General features: G+C 38.8%; 1 protein-coding gene across 4 annotated transcripts in view; it reads left to right on the top strand.

Moving 5' to 3' along the window:
* mapre3b (microtubule-associated protein, RP/EB family, member 3b) overlaps positions 1–27,154 on the top strand; it is a 53,954-nt gene that overhangs the window by 16,981 nt on the left and 9,819 nt on the right. For all 4 annotated transcript variants that reach the window (XM_072562982.1, XM_072562960.1, XM_072562993.1 and 1 more), the window contains 3 exons: positions 6,801–6,946; positions 18,972–19,173; positions 23,751–23,893. In XM_072562982.1, coding sequence (XP_072419083.1) covers positions 6,801–6,946; positions 18,972–19,173; positions 23,751–23,893 — 491 coding nt within the window. The remainder of the gene's footprint in view (positions 1–6,800; positions 6,947–18,971; positions 19,174–23,750; positions 23,894–27,154) is intronic.

Raw genomic sequence — 27,154 nt, 5'->3', positions numbered from 1 at the left:
AGTCCATGTACGTAGATCCCTGAAAGTTGCCACCCAGGAGGCATACAGTGTGTTAGGTTTCATTGGTAGAGGGTTTGAGTTCCGGAGCCGCAAAATCATGCTGCAACGATACAAAACGTTAGTGCAGTCACACTTTGAATATTGTGTACAGTTCTGGTCGTCATATTTTGGGAAGGATGTGGAAGCATTAGAAAAGGTGCAGAGGAGATTTATGAGGATGTTGCCTGGTCTGGAGGGAAGGTTTTATGAGGAAAGGCTGAGAGACTTGGGTCCCTTCTCATTGGAACGAAGGAGGCTAAGAGGGGATTTGATAGAGACATAAAAAATGATCAGAGGATTAGATAGGGTAGACAGTGAAAGTCTTTTTCCTAGGATGATGACGTAAACTTGTGCAAGGGGGCATAACTACAACTTGAGGGGTGATAGATTTAAGACAAATGTCAGGCAGGTTCTTTACACAGAGTGGTAAGGGCATGGAATGCTCTACCTGCCAATGTCATTAACTCAGCCACGTTAGGGAGATTTAAGCAATCCTTGAGTGAGCACATGGGTGATGTTGGGATAGTGTAGGGGGACGAGCTGAGGATAGTTCACGGGTTGGAGCAGCATCGAGAGACAGAGGGCCTGTTCTGTGCTGTATTGTTCTATGTTCAAACCTTTCCTACTCATACACCCATAGAGATGCCTGTTAAATGTTGCAATTGTCCTAGTCTTCACCACTTCCTCTAGCAGCTCATTCCATACACACACCACCCTCTGTGTGAAAACATTGCCCCTTAGGTTCCTTTTATATCTTTCCCCTCTTACCCTAAACCTATGCCCTCTAGTTCTGAACTTCTCCACCCCAGTGAAGAGACTTTGTTTTTCTATCCCCTCATGATTTTATAAAACATTATAAGGTCACCCCCTCAGCCTCCAACGCTCCAGGGAAAACAGCCCCAGCCTATTCAGACTCTCCTTATAGCTCAAGCCTTCCAATCCTGGCAACATCCTTGTAAATCTTTTCTGAACCCTTTCAAGTTTCACAAAATCCTTCCAATAGGAAGGGGATTGGAATTGCACGCAGTATTCCAAAAGTGGCCTCACCAATGTCCTGTACAGCTGCAATGTGACCTCCTAACTCCTGTACTCTTTACTCTGACCAGTAAAGGAAAGCATATCAAATGCCGCCTTCACTATCCTATCTACCTGCAACTCCACTTTCAAGGAACTATGAACCTGCACTTCAAGGTCCCTTTGTTCAGCAACACTCCCTAGGACCTTACCATTAAGTGTATAAGTCCTGCTTAGATTTGCTTACCCAAAATGCAGCACCTCACATTTATATCATTCCATCTGCCACTTCTCAGCCCATTGATCGCGTTGTAATCTGAGAACTTTCTTTGCTATCCACTACACCTCCAATTTTGGTGTCATTTGCGAACTTCTAACTATGCCTCTTATGCTTACATCCAAATCATTTATATAAATGACAAAAAGTAGTCTACACCGCACTGATCGTTGTGGCACTTCACTGGTCACAGGCCTCTAGTCTGAGAAACAACTCTCCACCACCACCCTCCGTCTTCTACCTTTGAGCCAGTTCTGTATCTAAGTTGCTTGTTCTCCCTTGCCTTTCAAAATATATGTACATCCTGTCCCTCAGACTTCCCTCCAACAACTGACGAAAAGAAAAATATTATTGAGGAAAAATTAAGAACTTCTTTCAGGGCCTCTATCTCCCGCTGCCAGGCAATGAGAAGACAAGAATGGCATACAGGATTCTAGATGAGGACCTGGTGATGGTCTTGTACACCAATTGCAGTACCTGTGTTTCAGATTGAATTACCTTTGCTTTCACTGCAGCATGTCAAATATATATTCTTGAGTGACTCATGCATAGAACACCTGGATATTATTCCTCATTCAATGCATTATCACCTGCAGCCCAGAAATTTGAAGTCCAGAGATCATAGCATTCTGAAAGCTTTTTTGACCAAACTCAAACAATGTCCCGTTTCACTACCTTACTGTTAAGATAATGCAACAAATTGAGGGCATAAGAACATAAGTGCAAGAGCTTGCTATTTGACGACTCGACCATCCCTGCCATTCTAGATCTTGGCTAATCATCCACCTTTGCTGTTTCTCCTATCATTCCGTTAATGTTATCTGTGTGTTCCAGTCAATCTAGAGCATACTTAGCAACTGAGCTTCCACAGCGCTCTTGGGTATGTTCCGAAGATTCACTACCCTCTGAAGAAGTATCATCTTATCTCAGTACGAAATAGCTTGTCCGTTTAACCTGAGACCCTGGCCTCAGTCTGGAAGTCTCAGCCGCCGTGGACTTGTTCAGGAATTTTATATGTTGCAGTGACGTCACTTCTCATTCTCAAAAATAAAATCCGGTCTCCTTGTAGGATAGGACCACCATCCCTGCTGAAACTTTGTTCATTCTTGCCATAGAAAGTTTATTCTTATGTAAAAAGACCAAAACTGCAAAAAATACATGTGCAGTTTTGCTAAAATTCTATTCGATTGAGGCAAAACATCTTTAGTCCTATACTTTTCTGTGATAAAGACCAACACATCACTTTCCAAACTCTTTGCTGCACTTGCATGTTAGCTTTCACTGACTAGTGAACAAGGATGCACAGTTCTTTTTGGCATTAATACTTCCCAATCTCTCCTCATTTTAGAAATACTATGCACCTTCTTTCCTCCTACCAAAGTGGCCAATCTTACACTTCTCCACAATATACTGCATCTGCCATGTTCTTGCTCTTGCACTGGCCTTTTCCAAATCCTCATGAGGCTTTCTCTGTCATTCTGATGATACACATTCCACTTGGATCTGTGTCATCTGCAAATTTAAAAAGATATTTGGTCACCGTATCTAAATCATTTGTATAGATTATGAACAGCTGGGGCTGAAGCACTGATCCTTGTGGCACCCCCATTTGTCAGAGCTTGCCAACCTGACACTGACCCATTTAATCCTAGTCCCTCTTTGCTATTAACCCATCCTCAATCATGTATATTATCCTCTATTCCAGGTGTGCTAATTTTGTTCGCTAACCTCTGTAAGATTTTACCGAAAGCCTTCTGAAAATCTAGAATATTCTCAAAAAAAACTCAACAGGTTTCTCAAATATAATTTTCCCTTTAATAAATCTGTGTTGACTCTGCCCAATCCTACCTTTTTTTTTCCCCCTTAAGTACTGATGTTAGACTAATAGGTCTGCAGTTCCCCTTTTTTGTCTTTCCTTTCTGAAGTAGTGGGGTTTCATTTGCAGCCTTGCAAATTGTAGGCAGCATTGCAGCATTACATCAATCCACAATATAGCCAGCTCTTCAGCACTCTGGGATGTAGGTGATTGGATCCAATATTATTTTTTCCTGTTTTATGATATTGTTTTACGTCAGTTTCTTGCTTGATCCTTCAATGTCTGATATTTGAGAGATTTCTAATATCTGCCTCTGTGAAGCCAGGCACATGGTAATTATTTGCCTCGGTCCAGTTATATCTGCAGTGTTTCACATTTATTGTTAGGCATTCCAACGTCATTCCTTAATGCAGAAAATTCTGAAAGAGGTAAATGGCTTGGTTCCAAGAATATCAGACTGGGATGTTGTCATCTACTCTAACTCAGGATCGACAATAGCATCCACAACCTTGACCTTTAGCCTTAAACATTGTACTGATGTGATTACAAGCACATTCCTTTTTTGACTATCGTATATACTTGTCATTTTCTCATTATTTATGAATATTTTGAATAACCTGTGAAACTGCAAACCTGGATCATCATCCTCCATGTCATTAAATGCTTCTGTTAGAACCTAATTGCTTTGGGGACTGGATTCAAATATGATAAAGATTGCTGGGTTGAAATGCCTTTGTTTGCAACAGGAACAGGAAATGTATTTATATTAATTTATTTTGAGCAAACTAAATGCATTTTACATTGTGTACAAATCAGAATCAAATATTCAGATCAAATACATATGTGCTACAAAAGTCCAATTAGAGCATGTGAGCATCAATCACTTTGTTAAGACGAGAGCAACAGATGCATGAGGCCACTTCAGCTGCAGGTTCCCCTTCAAGCCACACACTATCCTGGCAAGGAGCAATATCGCCATTTATTGATTAATGGCTCAAAATCCCAGATTTCAAATTCCTGACTAAACTGGATGCACCGATGCCACATGGACTGCAGCAGTGCAAGAAGGCAGCTCACTACCGTCTTCTTGAGGGCTATTAAGGATGAGTAATACATTCTGACTGAGCCAGTCATGTCCATGTCTGTGAAAGATTTTATTAAAGCTGTCTTGAAGGCTAACCATGTACCTTTCTATTTAAGTTAATTCTCTGCATAAAGCTTAACAACTTGGGCATGAGCCATAGCACAAGAATTCCTTAACTTTAAATTTGCCCTAATTCAAGAGCTACTTTCTCCTGAACTTGTGACAGGCATGGAATACTCATGAGATCTCCTTAAGTAAGTGTGTTTTATGTGACTTCAAAATTCTTGGTGGTATTCCATCTTGGGGGAACAAGAGACGAATATTCCGTCATCTAGAAATATAGAAAATAGGAACATCTAGCCCTTCAAGCATGCTCTGCTATTCAATATGATCATGGCTGAACATCCTACTCTACCCTATTTCTAGCTTTCACTCCATACTCATTTATTCCTTTATTCATAAGAATTCTGCCTAACTGCTTGAGAACATACAGTATTTTGACCTCAACTGCTACTCTGGCAGAGAATTTCACAGACTCATTACTGGGTGAGAAATTTCTCTTCACTGCAGTCCTTAATAGCCTGAGAGCCCTGGTCCTGGACTCCCCAATGATCGAGAACTTCCTTCCATGCATTTGCCCAGTCTAGTCCTGTTAGGTATTTTGAAGGTTTCTATGAGATCTCTCCCACCTCCGACTCATTCTTCTAAACTCCAGTGAATATAATCCAAACTGATCCAGTCTGTTTTCATATTTCAGTTCTGCCAGCCAAGGAATCCACCTGGTAAAATTTTGTTGCCTTTCTTCCATAGCCAGAGCATTCTCTTTATAAGGAGACCAAAACCGCACGCAATAATCACCAAGGCTCATCAGATTGGAGCAAGACATTCCTGTACTTAAGTTCTCATTATGAAGGCCAAAATACCACTTACTGCCTGCTTACTTACCCATATGCTTGGGTATATCATACAGTTATACAAGGTCGTGAGTGTCGTTGCACCTCTCCTTTCCCAGTCTATCGCTATTCTGATAATCTGTCTACCTGTTTTCACTACCTAAGTGAATAACTTCACATTTATCAACATTATTGTTAATTTGCCATGCATTTGCCCATTTATTCAACTTATCCAAATCACACTGAAGGATCTCTGCATTCTTGGAGTTTACCTTCCCACTTATTTTCTGCCATCTGCAAACTTGGAAATATTACATTAGGTCCCACATCTAAATCTATATATTTAATTGCTGATCCGTGTAATACTCCACTGGTCACTGGCTGCCGCTCAGGAAATAACCTATTTATTCCAACTCTGTTTCCTGTCTGCCAGCCTGTTCTCTCTCTTTATCAGTACACTACCTCCAATCCCACACATTAATTTTATGCACTGTTCTCTTATGTGGGAATTTACAGTCATAGACATATACAGCATGGAAACAGACCCTTTGGTCCAACTCTTCCATGCCAACCAGTTATCCCAACCCAATCTCGTCCCACCTGCCAGTAGCCAGCCCATATCCCTCCAAATCCTTCCTATTCATATACCCATCCAAATGCCTCTTAAATATTGTAATTGTACCAGCCTCCACCACTTCCTCTGGCAGCTCATTCCATACACATACCACCCCCTGCATGAAAAAGTTGCCCCTTATGTCTCTTATATATCTTTCCCCTCTCACCCTAAACCTATGCCCTCTAGTTCTGGACTCCCCCCACCCCAGGGAAGGGACTTTGTCTACTTATGTTATCCATGTCATTCATGATTTATAAACCATTATAAGGTCACCCCTCAGACTCCAATGCTCCAGGGAAAACAGCCCCAGCCTACTCAATCCCTCCCTCCCTATAGCTCAAATCCTCTAACCCTGGCAACATCCTTGTAAATCTTTTCTGAATCCTTTCAAGTTTCACAACATCTTTCCGATAGGAAGGAGACCAGAATTGCACACAATATTCCAACAGTGGTCTTACCAATGTCCTGTACAGCCGCAACATGACCTCCCAACTCCTATACTCAATACTCTGACTAACAAAAGGAAAGTATACCAAACACCACCTTCACTATCCTATCTACCTGTGACTCCACTTTCAAGGAGCTATGAACCGGCACTCCAAGGTCTCTTTGTTCAGTAACACTCCCTAGAACCTTACCATTAAGTGTATAAGTCCTGCTAATGACTGACTTCTCCCAATTTATGCATGTGGTTGCATATAACTTGCAGGTATTTTAATATTGTAATATTACTGAAAGGATAGTCAGTCTTCCATCTCTCTTGCATAGTTCTCTTTTTGCCTATGGCATTCAAAAAGGTTTTTTTTCAAAACCTATCTGCAGTACAGATTCTTTTGCAATGTTGTGGAACCTTCCAAGACTCTTCATGCTGGACTGCATGTAGTGGTGGAAATCACTGACTTTACCTTCCTCATTTGATGCAGTTTTTGACTTCTGATTATTTCAAAGCATTTGTTCTTGAACATTTTCAATATATAAATTATATATTCATGCTAATTTGTGATTAAATGTTTTTTCAAACTAATTCTTGCTAAAATATGGATTTTGTTTTTCTTCAACAGGAACAGCGTACTGTCAGTTTATGGATATGCTCTTTCCTGGCTGTATTCTTCTAAAGAAAGTCAAATTTCAAGCAAAGTTGGAACATGAATACATCCAACATTTTAAAATACTTCAGGCAGCCTTCAAGAAAATGAATGTTGATAAAGTATGTACTCAAATTTTGACAAAGGACAACTTTTCTATTCAGGGGACTGTTCAAGTTGCCAAATCTCTCTCTTTTTTCATGTGCATGTTACAGGTTTATTCCCTTGGGCTGTCACCACTACAAAGCCTTCTTTAGCATAGGAAGAACTGTATAGGAATAACTTATTGTAGGCAAAAATCATTTTTAAGGGTTTTCTGTTTAATGATCTATTATACTTATTTTCTGTTGATCCTGTATTGAATTTAAAATGTTTCACATTGCAACAATCATAAACAATATGAAGTGTTTTTAGGCATTAGATTGTGTCTAATGTTTTCAGCAAAAAGAGAGATGCTGCAAATTTGGTTGATATTTCAAGTATAAGCCTTTCATCAGCAGTGTAGGTCATATTATAGAAAATTAATATTTAAAATGAATAGAACAAAACATTGGCAAGAAAACATGTATGCACTTAAAAGCAAATGAGAAAATTATCTGTAATATGTTTGAGTGGAAATGACAAGGGATGTGAGAAATTGAGACATGGGCAAATATGTGGCTAATTCAAGAGTTCATGGATAACAAAAGTTTAACAGGGATAAATGTAGATGATGGAAAGATAAAAATACAAGTGAAGCACAGCTGATTCCATTGACCCAAGAAACTGGAAGAAGTTATGAAGTCTTGAGGTGAGGGCGTTTCATTCTGGCAGGTTTATTTTCTTTTGGAGTTTTTGTCAATTTTACTGTGCATCAATTTCTGATAGCCTTATCCCCATTTCTGTTCGGTATTTGAATCTCATAATTGTCTTTGACTTTACTTGTATTAAACTAATTTCTACTTTTAAATTGCTTCCATTTTCCATTTGGATATTCAAGTCTTTCTACTTCAGATTGATATCTTCCCTCATCCTTCTGTGAGTAGTGAGCTCATGGAATTTTCTGCCACAGAAAGTGATTGAGGCCAAAATATTGAATGTTTTGAAGAAGGATTTAGATATAGTTCTTAGACCTAAAGGATCAAAGGGTATGGTATGGAACATTGTACTGATTGGATGCCACTTATGATTGTATTGAGTGATGGAGCAGGCGTGAAGAAATAAATGGTAGACTCTATTTTCTATATTTCTCCTCTTTACTCCTTTTAAATGTTCACAATATATATGATATTATCATATATTCCTGCTCTGATGAAATATCTACATATGAAATGTCTCTCCTTAGATGCTGCCTGATCTTCTGAGAAGGAATAATATTTTCTGATTTTCACAACTCATGTACTGTATGATTATACATGTCAGGAGTAGGAATAAGCTATTCAATTCCTTCTGCCATTCAGTGAGATCATGGCTAATCTAATTATAACCTCAAATCCGTATTCCCACCTATCCCAGTAATCTTCCACTCCTTTGCTTAGAAAGAGTCTGTATACTCCTGTCATAGAAATATTGCAAGATCTGTTTGCACCACTATTTAAAGAAGAGAACTTCATGGAGCCTGTCCAGTCTTTCATTATAAGACAACCCTTTCATTCCAGGTGCTCCTATTGTAAACCTACTCTGAGCTGATGTGATTCCAACATACTTTCAGAAGCGTAGACACCAATATTGTGTGCAGTATTCCAGATGTGGTCTCACCCATGACACATAGGAGGAGAAGTAGGCCATTCAGCTCATTGAGTCTGCTCTGCCATTCAGTGAGATCATGGCTGATCTAATAATCCTCAACTTCACTTTCTTACCTTTTTCCCATAATGTTTAACTCCTTTATTTCTTAAAAATCTATCTCAGCGTTGAATATAGTTGTTAACCCAGCCTCTATAGCTCTCTGTGGTAAAGAAGTCCACAAATTCACAACTATCTGAGAGATAAAATCCTTCCTCGTTTCTAACTTAAATATGTCACTTCTTATTATAAGATGACCCCTCCCCGAGGTCCTAGACTCTCCCAAAAGAGAAACAAGCTTTCTGCATCTACCCTGTCAAGTCTCCCAAGAATCTTGTGTGTTTCAGTAATATGACCTTTCATTCCTCTATATATGGGCCAGTCTACTCAACTTTCATAAGAGTGTCCCTCTATGCCTGCTCTCAGTCTAGTCCCTGTATAACTGAAGCATGACCTCTCTATATTTGTATTTTCCCCCTCATGATAAATTATCACTTTCTATTAGCTTTCCTGATGATTTGCTATTCCTGAAATTTATTTTTTTTGTGATTTATGCGCAAGACCACCCAGATCCATCTGGATCCCAGAGGTCTACAATCTCATCATTTTTACATCCTATGCTCACTTTTATTTATCCTGTCAAAGTGGATGATTGCACATTTTTCCCTATTATTTGCCAGATCTGCACTCATTTGCCCAGTCTAATTGTCTATTGTAATCTCCATATATCCTCTTCTCAACTTACTTTCCTACCTATCTTTAGTGTTATTAGCAAGTTTGGTAGCCATAGCTTCCATTCCTTCATCCAAGTCATTCATATAAATTATGAACAGTTGGGGTTCCAGCACCAATTCCTGCAATGTGCCACTTGTTACATCTTGCCAACCTGAAAAAAATCATATCTGCCTGCTCTCTGCTTCTTGAGAGCCAGCCAATTATCTGTCCATGCCAATATGCTATACTCTCCTATGAACTCTTATTTTCCACAATATTGTGGTATCTTCTCTAAATCGAAATGCAGAGCATCCACTAGTTCCCATATATCCACAGCACATGTCAGCATCTCAAATATAATAAAACTGCAAGATGTGGGTGCAGAAACAGGTCATTTAGCCTAACAAGTGTGCTCTGCCATTAAATTAAATTGTGAATGATCTGATAATCCTCAACTCCACTTTCCTCCCTTATCCCCATAACTTTGATTTGCTTAGATTGGTCAAACCTGATTTCCCTTTCTCAAAACCATGTTAACTCTGCCTGATTATTTCAAACTCATCCGAATGATATAACTTAGTTAAAAATAGCTTCTAACCTTTTCCCCAACCAACTAAAAACAAAACCCTACTATAGAAAACACTTCCCAGCTCAGTCTTTGTTCTGCTTAGTTAAGCGTTTCACATATTTAATGTTTTTGAGCATTGCATAGTTAGAGACTCAAATACAGATGAATGATTGAGAATGCATGATATTTTGTTCAAAATCAGTTTTCGATGTCAAAAATTATTCTGTTTAACTAATAATGCACGCATATGTGCGTTTATTCTGACTAGCAACATTTGTTGAAACAATAAAGAACTAATACCATTAGCACATCTCAATTAATAAGTTTTCATTTAGATTGAAAAGATAGGAACGTGGGAATAGGAGAAGGCCACTCAGCCTCTCGAGCCTGTTCCACCATTTAATGAGCTCCTGGGAGATCTGCGACCTAATTCCATATACCTGCCTTTGACTCGTATTCCTTAATGGTGTTACTTAACAAAAATTTATTTGTCTCACACTTTAAACTAACAACTGATCCAGCGTTTGCTCTGTGTGGAAGAGAATTCCAGACATCATCTACCCTTTTGTGTGTGGAAATGTTTCTTCCCCTGAACACTCTGGCCCTAATTCTCAGCGTATGCCCCTAGTTATAGAATCCCCAACCAATGGAAATAGTTTGTCTTTATCTACCCTGTCATTTTGTGTTAAGATCTTGAAGATTTTGATCAGGTCAACTCTTAACCTTCTAAATTCTAGAGAAAGCAGACATAATTTATGTAATTGCTGTTCATACCTGGATATCAGGTTTGTTATCATTGTCAACCTTCATTGTACTCCCTCCAAATTCAATACATCTTTCTAGGCAGAAACTAATTCTTTGAACTTTGGAAGGCTGAATGTATTGTTTAGTAATTTGTGTATAGATGTATTTGTTATTTATAAAAAAATGACAATGTATATAACATGTAAAATGTATAAAATATTGGTAATTTGGTCACCAATTACTGCTTAGTGCAGTGCAGCAGTAATTCTTTTTAAAATTATTTCTCAAATGTTTCTCAAATGACATTTATACCTTTTAAAATGCTTGTGTATAGTCAAACAGTTATCTAAGCTTGTCAGTTAATTTGCATCCATAGTTGGCTTATATGCGAAAATTTATTTTTATTCTCTATATGCAATATCACACCAGGCAGTCAAAGCTTACATTTCTAGTTCCAATTTCTGGTATTGAGAGCAGATTAAATTTAATGTACATCATACGCTTTTTTATTTACAGCAAAAATCATTTATATTGTTATAGAATCATAGAGCCAAACAGCATGGAACCCTTTGTTCCAACTCGACCATGCCCATCAAGTATCCCAAGCTAAACCAGTCCCATTTGCCTACATTTGATCCATATCTCTCTAATCCTTTCCTGTCTATGTGCCTGTCCAAATTTTAAATGTTGTTACAGAAGTACTGCCATAGCTGATAGAATTGAATTCTCTTGCAGAGGAACATTTTTCAGTGTAGTAACATCATTGACCATAAATATTTTCAGGTCATAATGGATGTACTGACAAAGCCATAATATAGTAAACTCGCTGGTATCCAGTACATACAGGAATGAGGACTGCAGGTTACATGAATATACCAGTTGCGGCCAGGACCACTCATAAATACCATCAGTGAGGTTTGATCAAAATGAGAGGGAGGGACTGAGAGATCCACAGAGCAATGAAACGTACTCCCATGAATGACAGGTTGCATGAGAATTCTGGAAAAAGTGGACTTTATTATGTTTTTTTTTTCTGTTTGATGAAATTGAAATAAGTGATGATGTTCTAGCTCTCCTAAACTTTGGAGATGCATTTTTTAAGGATTTTAAAAGTGTAGTATTGAAATTGCATTTCAGATCATAACATTATCCACCTCAGGGCTTCTGTGTTGTCGTTCATCTGGTAAGGAGGTGTTTGATATTAGTTAAATCATTTTCCCTAAGCAATTTTAACTTTATATCAATCAGGTGGATAAAAAGGGAATAGTCTTTTTTTTCTAATAGTCCCAAAAGTTTCTACTTGCATGATTTATGATCGAATAATGCTCAATGTAAGTTTATATAATGTACAGATGTTGAATTATTGAACAAGTTATCTAATCTGAAATGAGGAACTCTGATATAACAAAGCTCATACTTTGAGGTCTGGCATCATGTGGCTCATGAATTAGGCCAAAATAAAGTTAGTGTTCATTTTTCTGACATCATACATATTCCATTTACAGATGAATCAAGTCTGCTACCAAACAATATAAATCACAGGATTTCTTTGTGTCTTCACCCAGGTACTAGATGATCTCCCTTACCATTTTGGTTTCTCTAAACTTCAAGTTCTTGTTCCCTCTTCTTCCCTACTCTCTATAACAAAATCATACTATTGCCTTTCCCTCAGTAACAAGTATTGAACAATTAAATATTTTTTCAGCAAAGATTGTGTTAAAAAAATTGGAGTTCATTTGAATTTGGTATTTTTATCACATAGTTATTTCAAACGAAATGCTTATCATCTTTCACCAGTGAAATTTCTTGAAAGAAGCATGACAGTTCTTGTCAAGAAGCATTTGTTGAGAAATTCTGACTGATTGGAAAGAAAGATTTCTGAACCACAGTGATTTCTGCTTTGCGTGAAGTACTGAAGTTCCAATTCCAGATTGACTAGAAGTGCAAAGTACATTTGGCTCTCCCTATAGTGCAGAGGAACATTGTCCTCAGTCACCAATAACATACAGTTGAATCGGTACTGAGACAGATATTGTCCATCTAACTTTACTCGATTTTGGAAACCAATGCTGAGAGTGTTCTGTTCCAGCTTTGAATGAAAATCTGTCTCCTTTTAAGAGTTCAAAAAATATTTTTCTTGATGTGAGCAAGTTTCAACAAGTTACCACTGGATGTAGAATGGATTGACCTGGTTGTTCAATCCCAGCTCTGGTTTGGGCTGCTGCTAAGTCATTGGTATTCTTGATGCCTATATGGAATCTAAAATATTAGCAACTAATGTTGCTTTGTTAAAATTTAAATTCAAATACTTGTGTATGTGGAGGCTTAATATTTTGGAGCCATTTTTAATTTAGTGTATGAGGATATTTGTGTTAGGGAAATTTTATCTGAGTTTGATCTTTACACCATGTTATCTATTCTGAATTCACACTTGGCCATTGCCAATTTGATGCATTTTCTATTTATGAAGAACAGAAGATGTATTTTTTGTCGTTTTATAAATTGTAAAGACTTGGAATGGAAAGCCTCGGATTACTTCCATGAGTTGAAGAGAGAAACTGCACAAATACATCAAACCCATTTGTCTCTGGTGTTCCTTCATATATATGAAGAATGAACAATTCTACCTGAATGTGAAGCTGTCAAATATTTGCAGCTTAGAAATACAGGTGGCTACTCAGATATGCAGAGTGATGCAAGTTCATTACAGTTATTGAGCATCTGAGGAGAGAATCTAGTTACATATTAAACCGATTAGGAGTCAGTTTGGTTTCTGTTTAAAAGCACTCTGCATGTTTGGTATTTTTATTTCTGGGGCCTTTCATCATAATAGCCCTCCTGTGTATAGAAAGTTTCTGCGGATTTTGAGCAGGAACAAGGATCTCCTCCCAGATGGATTTACTCTCTGAAAACAGTCAATGTTGTTTCAGAACATATGAATAAGAGACTTTTACTGACTCTTACTACTCGTAATGGTGGTTGTTCATTCTTTAAATATGTTTTATCCTCTAATTCCAGAGCTCTGGAACCAGTTTATGATTGTCTTGTTTTTCATAAACTTTTATATTCCTCTTTGATTTCGTGATCACTCATGATCAAATGCTTTGTGTCAGGAACGGTTTGTCTCATTGCACTTATTTCTGTATGACAAATGTCTGATCAATCTGCTTTGGGGCTGCAACCACTGAACTTTCAATTCAAGTGCAGAAATTTGGACCTCCTTTTGTACGTTATATGAAAACCGTTTTTCAGAAATGTATTCCTCTCACTCTTCTGACAGAATTTCTGTCCCCATTGTATTCCTCAGAAGTTGATTCCCTGTCAACATTTTAAGGCCTGTGGCAGTTAAAATGGATTGGATCAAAGCAGTTGTCATTCTACACAATTTCTTGCTTTTGCAAGGTAATTCTTAGGTGTATCCATCTCCAAACGATGTATTGTGAATGCCTTAGTGGAATGTAAACCTCAATTGTTTAATGTTGGTTGGTTTGTCAACTTACAAGCAGAGTTAAAGATTGTTCTGCTGAATCTGTGGTGACTGAATGGATTAATTTTGAGAGAAACTAGCTTTAAGGCAACTACTTGGAAGAAACTCAGCATTTTCCTTACTACCACTGTTTGGATGTATCTGCCAAGAAAAACATCATCTTTGCCAAATCTGTTCTCTAAACTGATCTTTAAATCAATCATAGAGTTGTCCATCTTCATTTTTGCTCTTACTATGTATAAAAATGAGGAAACAAGTATGATGAACTACCATTGGCTTGGTTCTTTATTCTTTGTGTATTTTATCCTCCACATAAAAGGCATCAGTCTTCCTTCCCCACTGTCTTGCGCTGATTTGGAGTGCTTGGAGGTTAATTTGTTAATTTTGTTTAATTTCTCCTTCGTTGTATCACCTCGGTCTACTTTTCAGCCACCTCCATCAAAAATACCTAAGGAGGGAATCTGGATCGCTGACTTATATACTGTGTGGGAGTGAGGGAGATCACATGGCTGCTGCGAAGAACATTGTTTAAAGGACAGAGTCTTGTGATTTCCCCCATTGGATGACAGACCTGATTCATCTGTATGTGGTGGATAAACTACATTGAAATTGAGGAAGACCATACAAAGGTACGTCATTTTACTTTGCACAATCCAATAACAATGGAAAATGTGCATTGTTTCAAAAATTGTCAAATGCTGTTTAGTGATTTGTCTTCGTAAAATGTTTAATTTGCTTGAATGGATTACTGTCTTGCAATTACATACATACACACAGCATTCACTATAATATATAATGACAGATACAACACTGACTTTGCAGTCTTGGTATCAATAGATATAATAGAATGGAAGAACATGTTTATGGGACTGAATGATGAACTTATGTTCTTCTGTTTCTAATGTGTCTGTTAAATTTCAACCATAAAGTAATGCCATATGTTACAGGTACAAAATAAATATATATAGGTACTTGTTACATCATTCTTTTTAATTATAGTTAGAAATTTACAAGCAGATGTAATTGTCCTCTTGAGTTTAGAAACACCTTTAATTATTTGTATTTGGCTCTTTGGGATTTTTTTAAAGTGTCATGGGATAAGCCAATTTATTGGAAAAACATAATAATCGCACTCCAGACCCAGATTACTCGTGTGCAGTATAATGGGACATCTGCTTGCCTGTAGAAATGTTGAAGCAAACTTTAAAGCTGTTGACAATTGTTTAATAACCTTTGAAAGAATACATGTTTTAGTTATGATGCAAGCATAAATTCCAGTGCTCAATTTTGTGCTGGCAAAGGACAATTCTAAGGATCATGGCAATTGGAATTATTTTGATTGTGTGGATTCATGGGTGCACGAGCATAATTATGTTATTAGATTAGTAATCCAGAGCACAAGTCTGTACATATCATTGTAGTTTGTGAATTTGAATTACGGTTTTTAAAATATAGATCTATAATTTTTCAAAAGAAACTGGATAAAGACTGACATCAGTAAAAATGACCAGAAGCTGCCAAAATGCATTAAAAACCTAACTAATGTCCTTGAGGATGGCAGATCCTGGGTCTTTACCCTGTCTGTCATATATGCAACTCCCATTGCACAGTGTTATGGTAGTTTGGAAAGCTCATTAAAGAGGTATAGAAAATAATTGTTTGTTTATGCAGACCTTGAGTATTGTTGAAAAAGACCCATTTTGTCAAAGTGCCAGTAGTACTCAGGACATTTCAAAAGAATATTGGTTCAAGGGGAAAAGCAAAACTTCAGCTGTGTAGAGGAGATTGCTGATTGGTTGAACCAGTGAATAGTTGTCACAATTTAATTATGTTGAAACAAGCATAGTGCATATATATGTTCTCCTTGTTTGCAAAGAACAGAGCCCTGTGTAATAATATATGTAACTTTCAGTATACACACAAATGTGCCGCACTACAAGCCCGACTAGCAATCCAAAATCGGTTATTAGAATAATTCCGTGCACATTGAGAATCATTCAGTAAATGTTTTCCATTTGCAGAATCACATCTAATGTTATGTATACTATGGGGAGTTTTGAGAGTGTTGGTTGATTGGATTTAGTCAGTACTTTGCTTATTGTGAACAGGCTGAGGCGACATCTGTTTGATATGATCCATCAGTTTGGGATGGGCAGCCTAAATGGTTGGCATTATACTGGCACTAAAATTCATACGTCACATAACTGGTTTTTTTGATAAGCAGGATGTCTTTTTGGCTTATTGGCAGCATCCTATCAGTGACAAAAGCCACTTATGTTGCTAATATATAGCTGTGTGAAATAACTAGCTTCAGCTGTTGCTCAAACTTTTAAGATACCTTACCCTCCTGCAGTAATCTGAAGCAGACTGCAAATTTTTCAGAACCATGAGTTGTGCGATATAGAGTGAAACATTATCTTACCAGGGCAGCCGTTCTCTCACAGGATGACTTTAAGACTCCTGATTTCAGTATCAAGTTTGCACAGCGAATCTACAGCCCTAGAAATAAAACCAAAATGTCAGACAACTACTAACTTTGTGTTGTTTTCATTTTCCATGTGAGCTCTTCCAGCTGGCACTTCTGAGTGATTTCCCAAGCTCCACTATTAAAGGTTATTTCTTTCAAGGAATAACTGACATTCCCTTGCAACTATTTAGAACTTGATTGTATGTTTTTTCTCTTGTTTTTCAAACATGGTGATGGTGATGTTGATGTGACTGGTTTAATTGCAGTTGAAAAGAAGATAATAGGCTGCCTTCTAACTTTGTCTTGGTTGCGCAACTAAGTAACTTTCGGGCTCATTTTAGAGGATATTAGATGCTAGCAACATGGATTCTTGAGTTATATGATGATACTGGATGCTGAAACAGAGTTTTATGACATTCCAGCTATCTTGACTACCTTTTTGGTGATGGCCTGCATATTAGCATCTTTTATGAAATTCATTTTCTGATCTGAACTCTGGGCTTTGATCCAGTACCTACCAATGTGATTTTAATTCAGTCAATATTTCCGCGTGTTTGCATTTGTCCATTTTTGTATGACTGGGACTGAGATTCAAAGCTTCTCAAAACTTGCTAATCAATCTCTGTTAAATCGCTGTAGCTATCCTTGTAGCTGTGATCACCATTGATTTTCACTTCAGTCTAAGTTGCAAGAAGTGCAAGTGTCACTCCAAAGATTATTAGGGGGTGGGGGGAGTGCATTTTTTTAGCACCTTTAAATTGGGACCCTCACCAAAGCTTTCTGCTGAGGGGGATTTTCAGGAACATCTTAAAGGAAGAGAGAGCCAGAGAGATTTAAGATGGGGTTGCAGAGTGTGGGATAGAAATGGTGGAAGTCATGACGTCTGGCTGTTGTGGTAAAGGCATTGAGGATTTGCAAGAGGCTAAAATTGAAGAATAGATCTCTCTCTGTATTTGTGTCACTGTTTCATAATCTGCTTTCCTGCACCTGTACATTCAAAGTAATCATGGCCAATGATTTGGTTTAACTGTGTCAGATGCTTTTATTTAGGTTCTGAATATCCATACCATGCAAATACACCGTCAAACACAAGCACAAATTTCTCTGCTACTGCCTATATGTTAACTTACATAAGCAAAGTAACAAACAATGTATTAAAAAATTGGCAAAATGAATGAAATGTCAGAATATTAATTCAGGCTTATCCAAAGTATGCAATAGTGCCAAATTATATCAAACAAAATCCTAGCAGAAGACCCCATTGCAAGTAAAATACTGTGGATGCTGGAAATCTGAAACAATAACAAAGTGCTGGAGATATTCAGCAGATCTGGCAGCATCTGTGGAGAAAATTAACACTTCAACTTCTCTTCAGAAAGCATAAACTCTGTTTCTCTCTCCACAGATGCTGTCACACCTACTGAGTTTTACCAGCACTTTGTTTTTATTCTGAGTAGAAGCCCAACTTATTTGATATGTGTAAATCTCAACTGTTAAATTCTCATAATCTTCAATCATATGCTTAATGAGATGCTTAACTCACTTTTGTTTAAAAAAGGGTGAATTGGCATCATATTTACCAGTGTCCTTTCCACCTATCCACTATTCATGAGCGGGAAATTTCAACATTAAACTTGAGAATTGATTTCCAAGACAAGTGAACTTTCGGAATTAGCTAATTTAAGAAATCAAAGCAAAAGGTACACTTTTGAAGCTTTTTTTTAACCTTTTTACTCCTATTTGCTCAGTTGAATAGTGCATTGCCGTTCACCAGATAGGTTTACAAGTGAAAAATCTTCACTTTAGATCAGTGGTACTGCAGAAAGGATTACTTTGATGATAGGGTGGCATCATGGAGCAATGAGAAAATTGTGGAGGAAGGAAACAATAAATTTGTATGCTATATTTGCGATGCTTCTATGATTCTGCTGTACTCATGGTCGTGTATATTTAAGTGTTTGTAGAAAAATACCAGCGGTATCCACTTTTTATTTGAACACATGGAACTTTTCTGAAACAATTTTTATAATTTCCTTTTTATAGTAACAAGTTTTCAATCCATCAGTCTCATTTCTGAATTGAAGAATCAGTACTTTATGCATTTTGTATTTTCTCATTTCGTAACTTTGAGCTAGTTTGTGTCTTTTAACGAGTATAGTTTGAATTGAGAGAACAAAATTAGTAAAAAACAAACATTTACAGTTGCAAATACAATTGAACAGTTGTGCATTTTCTTAAAACAAAATTGAATCATGCTCAATAGATACTTCCCAGCATTAGAAATGTTGGGTGTAGGATTTAATGGATTTCGTCTGTCCCATAGGTATATGGAGTATAGATTAGTTTGAAGAATAAAAATAAATAAAACTGAACAAGAAATTCATTTCTCACTTTTGTTTTCAGATTATTCCAGTAGAAAGATTAGTGAAAGGAAAGTTCCAAGACAACTTTGAATTTGTTCAGTGGTTCAAGAAATTCTTTGATGCAAACTATGATGGAAAGGAATATGACCCAGTTTTAGCAAGACAAGGACAGGAGGTATTTACATCTCACAACCCAGGTGATCAGATATTCAACAAACCCAGAAGACCTGTGGGCACTGCAGGTAAATTTCTAAATGCCTGTTGTGTTCTGGAATTTTATCCTTTCTGAGCATATTGATGACAAATGCTGTTATTTCTGATAATAAGCTGACATGCAGCGAATGTATGCTGAAGATCAATATAAAATTTACATTGCAGCAACTGTTGATCAGTATTAAATTGTTTTTATACAAAAATGTGCATTATGACTAAGTATTATAAGGAAGAAAAAATTGAAGTGGGGGACCGACATTCAGGAATATAAAATAAAAACCTAATAAACATTTCTATCCTATACAGGAAAGAGGATGATGTTATTTGGGGAACAGAATGGGAGCAGGTGTAACAGAAGTAGCAGGTGTTAGAAGAGCCAAAGACCATTCTTGGATATGATTGCCAGTGGGGTCAAGGAAGAAAGGCATCAGGAAGAGAGAGGTGCCTTGAGTTTTGCTCAAACATCCAGAGTGAAGGAAGTGACAGGGCAAAATACATTTTTACAACAGTACATTGATGATCATACTTTCTTAAATCCTAATAAGTAGAAGTATCTTAAATGGATTTTAGGGTTGTCATATTTTGTTTGGATAGTACTTAACAGGCCTCCCATCTTCCATTCTCAGTAAAGTTAGTTTTCAAAACTTTCCTACCCCTTTACTCACCTTTCATCTGTTATCTTTGTGCTTGCTGACCTATATTGTTTCTGGTCACTATATTGCCTCTGGGGAGCAATGGCCTAGTGGTATTATCAGTAGACTATTAATCCAGAAACTCGGCTAATGTTCAAATCTCACTATGGCAGAGGGTGGAGTTTCAATTCAGTAAAAACAAACTCTGAAATTAGGAGTCAAATGAAAGCCATAAAACTGTTGTTGGTTGTCAGAAAAAAACAATCTATTTTACTAATATCTTTCAGGGAAGGAAATCTGCCATCCTTACCTACTCTGGCCTGCACATAACTCCAGGCCCACAGCAATGTGGATTACTCTTAACTGCTGTTGGATAATGGTGGGTGGGCAATAAATGTTGGCCTAGCCAGCAACACCAACATCCCATGAGTGAATAATAAACAAAATGCTTCCTTACATTTGCTCTGTGTTCACATGTCTTCAGTCTTACCCCTCCCCATACCTGAAACTTATTCCAGCCTGACAACTTTCTTAGAACTCTGTTTTTCCACTTCATTTGGCTGTGTCTCCTCTGCTTTCTTTGCCCTCAGAGGATATTGTCATTGAACACAACATTCGTCACTATCTTGCTAACCAAATTTGCAACTGAATCATTTAATTTTTTTTGTGGGATCTGAATGTTTCTGACAAGTCAAGCACATTACTCAGCCAATTTGTCCTTAAAGTGATAATGGTGATCTGCTGTGAACTGCAATTGTCTTTGTGTTTTAGGTACAGCTACACTGCTGTTACAACTGCTTTTCAGGATTTTAATGCTGAACAGTGATATAATCTGTGGTCAGGATGTTGTGAGAGTTTTGTCCAGTGCAACTACCAGCTTGTGGTTTCTGTGCATTTGCCTTTTATTCTTATAGGTGATACAGGCCTTGGAGGGACCCTTGCTTATTTATCTATACACAGCTGCCACTGGTTGAGAGTAGTGGAGGAAGTGGATGTTTAAAGTTGTGGATAAAATACCAACTTCACTGGATTGCTTTTTCCTGGATGATGTTGACCTCCTTTAGTGTTATCAAAGGTGTATTCATTCAGACAAGTGGACAGTATTCGATCCCAAATCTAATTTGCTTCTAGAGGGTCAAAAAGTGTGGGAAATTGAAAAGTAAGGTTTTTTTCTTTCTTTTATTCTCGTATGGAATATGGACTTTGCTGGAAAAGGCCAGTATTTGATGTCCAGACCTAGTTGTCCTTAAAATGATTGGTTGTCGAGAACATTGCAGTGGGTAGTTGTGGTCAACCACATTGTTGTTGTCGTCACAAGTTATTCAGCCTCTAAACTGCTGTTTTAGTTATTATTAATGTGGCTGTCTAGTGAAGTTTCTGGTCAGTGGTGACCTCTAGGATATTGATGGTGCTGGTACTCATAGAGTCATAGAGATTTACAGCATGGAAACAAACTCTTCAGTCCAACCGTCCATGCTGACCAGATATCCCAACCAATCTAATCCCACCTGCCAGTACCTGGCCCATATCCCTCCAAACACTTCTTGTTCATATACCCATCTAGATGCCTTTTAAATGTTGCAATTGTACTAGCCTCCACCATTTTCTCTGGCAGCATATTCCATACACATACCACACTCTGCGTGAAAGAGTTGCCCTGTAGGTTTTTGTTTACTTCAATAAGGCGTTCCCCATGAGAGACTGATTAGCAAGGTTAGATCTCATGGAATACAGGGAGAACTAGCCATTTGGATACAGAACTGGCTCAAAGGTAGAAGACAGAGGGTGGTGGTGGAGGGTTGTTTTTCAGACTGGAGGCCTGTGACCAGTGGAGTGCCACAAGGATCGGTGCTGGGTCCTCTACTTTTTGTCATTTACATAAATGATTTGGATGTGAGCATAAGACGTACAGTTAGTAAGTTTGCAGATGACACCAAAATTGGAGAGGTAGTAGACAGCGAAGAGGGTTACCTCAGATTACAACAGGATCTTGACCAGATGGGCCAATGGGCTGAGAAGTGGCAGATGGAGTTTAATTCGGATAAATGCGAGGTGCTGTATTTTGGGAAAGCAAATCTTAGCAGGACTTATACATTTAATGGTATGGTCCTCGGGAGTGTTGCTAAACAAAGAGACCGTGGAGTGCAGGTTCATAGATCCTTGAAAGTAGAGTCTTCGGTAGATAGGATAGTGAAGAAGGCGTTTGGTATGCTTTCCTTTATTGGTCAGAGTATTGAGTACAGGAGTTGGGAGGTCATGTTGCGGCTGTACAGGACATTGGTTAGGCCACTGTTGGAATATTGTGTGCAAATCTGATCTCCTTCTTATCGGAAAGATGTTGTGAAACTTGAAAGGGTTCAGAAAAGATTTACAAGGATGTTGTCAGGGTTGGAGGATCTGAGCTACAGGGAGAGGCTTAACAGGCTAGGGCTGTTTTCCCTGGAGCGTCGGAGGCTGAGGGGTGACCTATAGAGGTTTACAAAATTATGAGGGGCATGGATGGGATAAATAGGCAAAGTCTTTTCCTTGGGGTCAGGGAGTCCAGAACTAGAGGGCATAGGTTTAGGGTGAGAGGGGAAAGATATAAAAGAGACCTAAGGGGCAACGTTTTCACGCAGAGGGTGGTACATGTATGGAATGAGCTGCCAGAGGATGTGGTGGAGGCTGGTACATTTGCAACATTTAAGAGGCATTTGGATGGGTATATGAATAGGAAGGGTTTGGAGGGATATGGGCCGGTTGCTGGCAGGTGGGACTAGATTGGGTTGGGATATCTGGTCGGCATGGATGGGTTGGACCGAAGGGTCTGTTTCCATGATGTACAACTCCATGACTTTATATCTTTTCCCCCCCTCACCCTAAACCTATGCCCTCTAGCTCTGGGCTCCCCCAAGGAAAAGACTTTGTCTATATTTCCTATCCATGCCCCTCATGATTTTGTAAACCTCTTTAACGTCACCCCTCAGCCTCTGACGCTCCAGAGAAAGCAGCCCTAGCCTATTTAACCTCTCCCTATAGATACAATCCTGGCAACATCCTTGTAAATCTTTTCTGAACCCTTTCAAGTTTCACAACGTCTTTCTGATAGGAAGGAGACCAGAATTCCAACAGTGGCCTAATCAATGCCCTGTACAGCTACAACATGACCTCCTAACTCCTGTACTCAATACTCTGACCAATAAAGGAAAGCATACCAAACGCCGCCTTCACTATCCTATCTACCTGCGACTCCACTTTCAAGGAGTTATGAACCTGCACTCCAAGGTCTCTCTGTTCAGCAACGCTCCCTCGGACCTTACCATTAAGTGTATAAGTTCTGCTAAGATTTGCTTTCCCAAAATGTAGCACCTCACATCTATCTAAATTAAACTCCATCTGCCACGTCTCACTCCATTGGCCCATCTGGTCAAGATCCTGTTGTAATCTGAGATAACCTTCTTCGCTGTCCACTACGCCTCCAATTTTGGTGTCGTCTGCAAACTTACTTACGATACCTCTTCTGCTCACATCCAAATCATTTATATAAATGATGAAAAGTAGTGGACCCATCTCCAATCATTGTGGCACTCCATTGGTCACTGCAGTTGATCCAGTGCTGGTAATGTAGTTGATGTTCAAAGAAAGCAGTTGTTGTCTTGTTTGCAATGTTTGTCATTTGACACCTGTGATATGCATGTTACTTTGAAAATTGGAACCTTGAAGGATTGAAGTAAGATTTTTTAAACCAAACCTGCCTAAATACTGCATAACATGCATTGAGATTCTGGAATACCTACTCCTGTGTCATTCTCAACAGGAATTTGAACACTTGATCTTCCATGCCACATTGCATTCAGAAAATAAATTGATCGGATTGATCTCTAAGGAAATATTTTAATTTCCAGGGTTTTATTAGGGGATACGTTGCAAAATATTCAAGATCAGTGTCAGATACTGTTTTGAGATTATCTCTTTATTTTCAATTCTCATTTAAGTGCCACAGAGAACATCTCCAACAGCACCTAAGGTCACGCGAACGCCAAATGTACCATCCTCAATGGGTATAAGGAAAGGTCAACACTTAGCAAGAAATGGAGCCAGTGATGCCGATGCCCAGATAATAGAGCTGAATCAACAGGTAAACTGTAATTATAGAGTTACAGGATAACCAATCACAAGATATTACACAGACTGCCTAATCAATAAAACCATGAGCATTAAGCTCCTGCTATTAAGCGTCCCTAAATGAAGGGAAAAAAGAAACAAAAATTCCATGTATCAGATGTTTGCATGTTCAGGACACAATGGAAACATAAAGAAAGTATGCCATAGACTTGAAAGATTAAGTTATGCTTCATCTTAAAACTTCCACACTATTCCTTATGCTGTATGTGTGAGACCTTCATACAGAATTCAGCTTATGGGAGGTTATCGAATTAACTCTTTGAACAATATAAAAACCGAAAGAACTGTGGATGATGTAAATCAGAGACAAAAATAGAAAATGTTGAAAAAGTTCAGGTCTGCCAGCATCTGTGGAGAGAAATCATTTTGGGTTGAGTTGCCATTCTACAGAACTAATGGCAGCTAGGGAAATGTTGGTTTATATGTAGAAGTCAGGGTGGGAGAGGAGGTAAGGGTAAACAACATGCAATATAGCCTAAAGAGAGAGAAGAGCAGTTGGACAGTCAAAAGGTGAACAACAATCTGGCTAGGAGGGTGAGTAGCTGTTAATGGGCAGTAATAGTGACTAACAATGCATGGTGTGTAATCGCAGACTGTGTGATAACAAGGCCTGGTCTATGGGGTTTGGGGTAAGGGCAAGGGACAGCTCAAGAACTAAGGTTATTGAACTCCATATCGAGTCCAGAAGGCTACAGGGTCCCCAGGCAGGAACTGAGGTGCTGTTGTTTCAGCTTGTGCTGAGCTTTGCTGGAGCACTGCAGCAAGCCTGAGACAGAGATCTTGCCAGGGAACAGGGTGGTATATTGATGTGGCATGCAACTGGAAGCTCAGTGTCTTTTTTGCGAAAAGAACACAAGTGTTCCGCAAAGCGGTCACCCAGTCTATGCTTCGTTTCCCTATTGTAGAGGAGACAGCATTGTGAGCAACAAATGCAGTAGACTAGATTGTGTGAAGTGCAGGTGAAGCAGTGCTTCACCTGCAAGGTATGTTTGAGCCTTTGGATACTGAGGAGGGAGGAGGTAAATGGACAGGTTAACATCTTCTGTGGTTACAGGTGAAGGTGTTGTGGTGGAGTGTTGGGAGTGAAGGAAGAGTGGTCCAGGGTATCCAGAAGGTGATAGAAATGGCAGCCAATGATCCTCTGGATGTGGATGCTAATGTGGTGATAGATAAAAACAAGGGGGACCCTTATCACTGTTGTGGGAGGGAAAAGAGTAGATGAGGGCTGAAGTGGAGAGATGACTCTGACCAAGCTGACGTCCCTTTCAACAATGGTGTTGGGGAATCCTTGGCTGAGGAAGAAAGTAGACATTTCGGAGGCTCGCTTGTCGAAGTAGACATCATTGGAACAAATGTGATGGAAGAACTGGGAGAATAGAGTCTTTACAGGAAGCACAATGCAAGGATATACAGTCCAGGTAACTGTGGGAATTGGTAGGTTTGTAGTGGATATTAGTGGCCAGTCTATCCCCAGAAATGGGAATAGAGATGTCGAGGAAGGGATGGGAGGAGTCAGAGATGGACCAGGTGAGGGCAGGGTGGAAATTAGAAGCAAGATCAATAAACCTTTCCAATTTCTGACAAGAGAGGGGAGGCAGCAGTGATGATATCATTGACATACTAGAGAAAGAGTTGTGGGTGGGGACAGGAATAGAACTGGAACAAGGAATGTTCCATGTACCCCACAAAGAGACAGGTCTAACCTGGGCCTGTGTACGTATCCAGACCACCCCTCTGACCTGAAGAAAATGGCAAGAGTTAAAAGTTGTTCAGGGTGAGGACAGGCTCAAGGTGCTGGTAGGTGGAGACATTTCAGATCTTTGTTCCAGGAAGAAGCAGAGAGTCCTGAGACCATCATGGCGGGGGATGGGCGTGTAAAGGAATTGCACATCCATGGAAAAGAGGTGGTGGCTGGTGTCCATAGCCTGGAAATTCTGAAGCAGGCAAAATCATGGGTGTGTATGCAGCTAATCACCCTCCTAACCAGATTGTTATCCACTCTTTTGTCCAACTGCTCTTCTCTTTCTTTGGGCTGTTCAACTACCCCCCCCACCCCACTTCCCCACCCCACTTCCCCCATCCTATCTTCTGCATATGGCCGTTTTCCTAGCTACCATCAGTTCTGATGAAGGGTCACTTAACCCGAAATGTTAACTTTGATTTCTCTCCGCAGATGCTGCCAACCTGCTGAGCTTTTCCAGCAATTTCTATTTTTGTCTCTGATCAATATGTTGTGTATTAGTTTTACCCTTTCACTAATGAGTAATTGGATTTTTGAGGAAGTAAATTGACTTGCAATAAACCTTGTTTGCAAGGTATGTGTTCTTGTGATGAATAATTCCATCTGACTAATCAAGTACCACTTCCACTGTAGAATTTGCACTGACAGGCATTTTCTTAGTTTATTCAATTTTCTAAAAAGGCAAATGATTCTAAACAGCTCTTCTGAAAAAGCTGATTTCCCCAAATGTGCAGTACCTTTTTTTAAAAAAAAGCTTTTTTTAAAGCAATGCAATGTAGATGCTGAGTGAATTGTTTCTTTGCATAGGGATATCTCGAGCACACATATTCAAGTTATTTTATTAAAGACAAGTATGAGGAATTTCTTCTGTAAGAAACAATAATCATTGATATTCTTTATCCCACACTATAATGGAGGTTGAATATATTCAAAATTGAATAGAATTTTGATCCACAGAGAAGCTGTGTTATAGCAGGCAAGAAGTAGAGTAATACTCAAACATAATCTTTTTGAATGGAGGTGTAGGTTCAAGGAGTTGAATGCCCTACTCTCTCATGATCATAAGACCATAAGACATAGGAGTGGAAGTAAGGCCATTCGGCCCATCGAGTCCACTCCGCCATTCAATCATGGCTGATGCGCATTTCAGCTCCACTTGCCAGCGTTCTCCCCGTAGCCCTTAATTCCTCTAGACAACAAGAACCTATCAATCTCGGCCTTGAAGGCATTTAGCGTCCCGGCTTCCACTGCACTCCGTGGCAATGAATTCCACAGGCCCACCACTCTCTGGCTGAAGAAATGTCTCCGCATTTCCGTTCTGAAATGACGCCCTCTAATTCTAAGGCTGTGTCCACGGGTCCTAGTCTCCTCGCCTAACAGAAACAATTTTCTAGCATCCACCTTTTCAAAGCCATGTATTATTTTGTACGTCTCCATTAGATCTCCCCTTAATCTTCTAAACTCCAACGAATA

The sequence above is a fragment of the Chiloscyllium punctatum genome, chromosome 3, assembly GCF_047496795.1.
Source record: "Chiloscyllium punctatum isolate Juve2018m chromosome 3, sChiPun1.3, whole genome shotgun sequence".
In the NCBI taxonomy this organism is placed as follows: domain Eukaryota; kingdom Metazoa; phylum Chordata; class Chondrichthyes; order Orectolobiformes; family Hemiscylliidae; genus Chiloscyllium; species Chiloscyllium punctatum.
The sequence above is the reverse complement of the archived record's forward strand: the minus strand, read 5'-3'. Positions and strand labels throughout refer to the sequence as shown.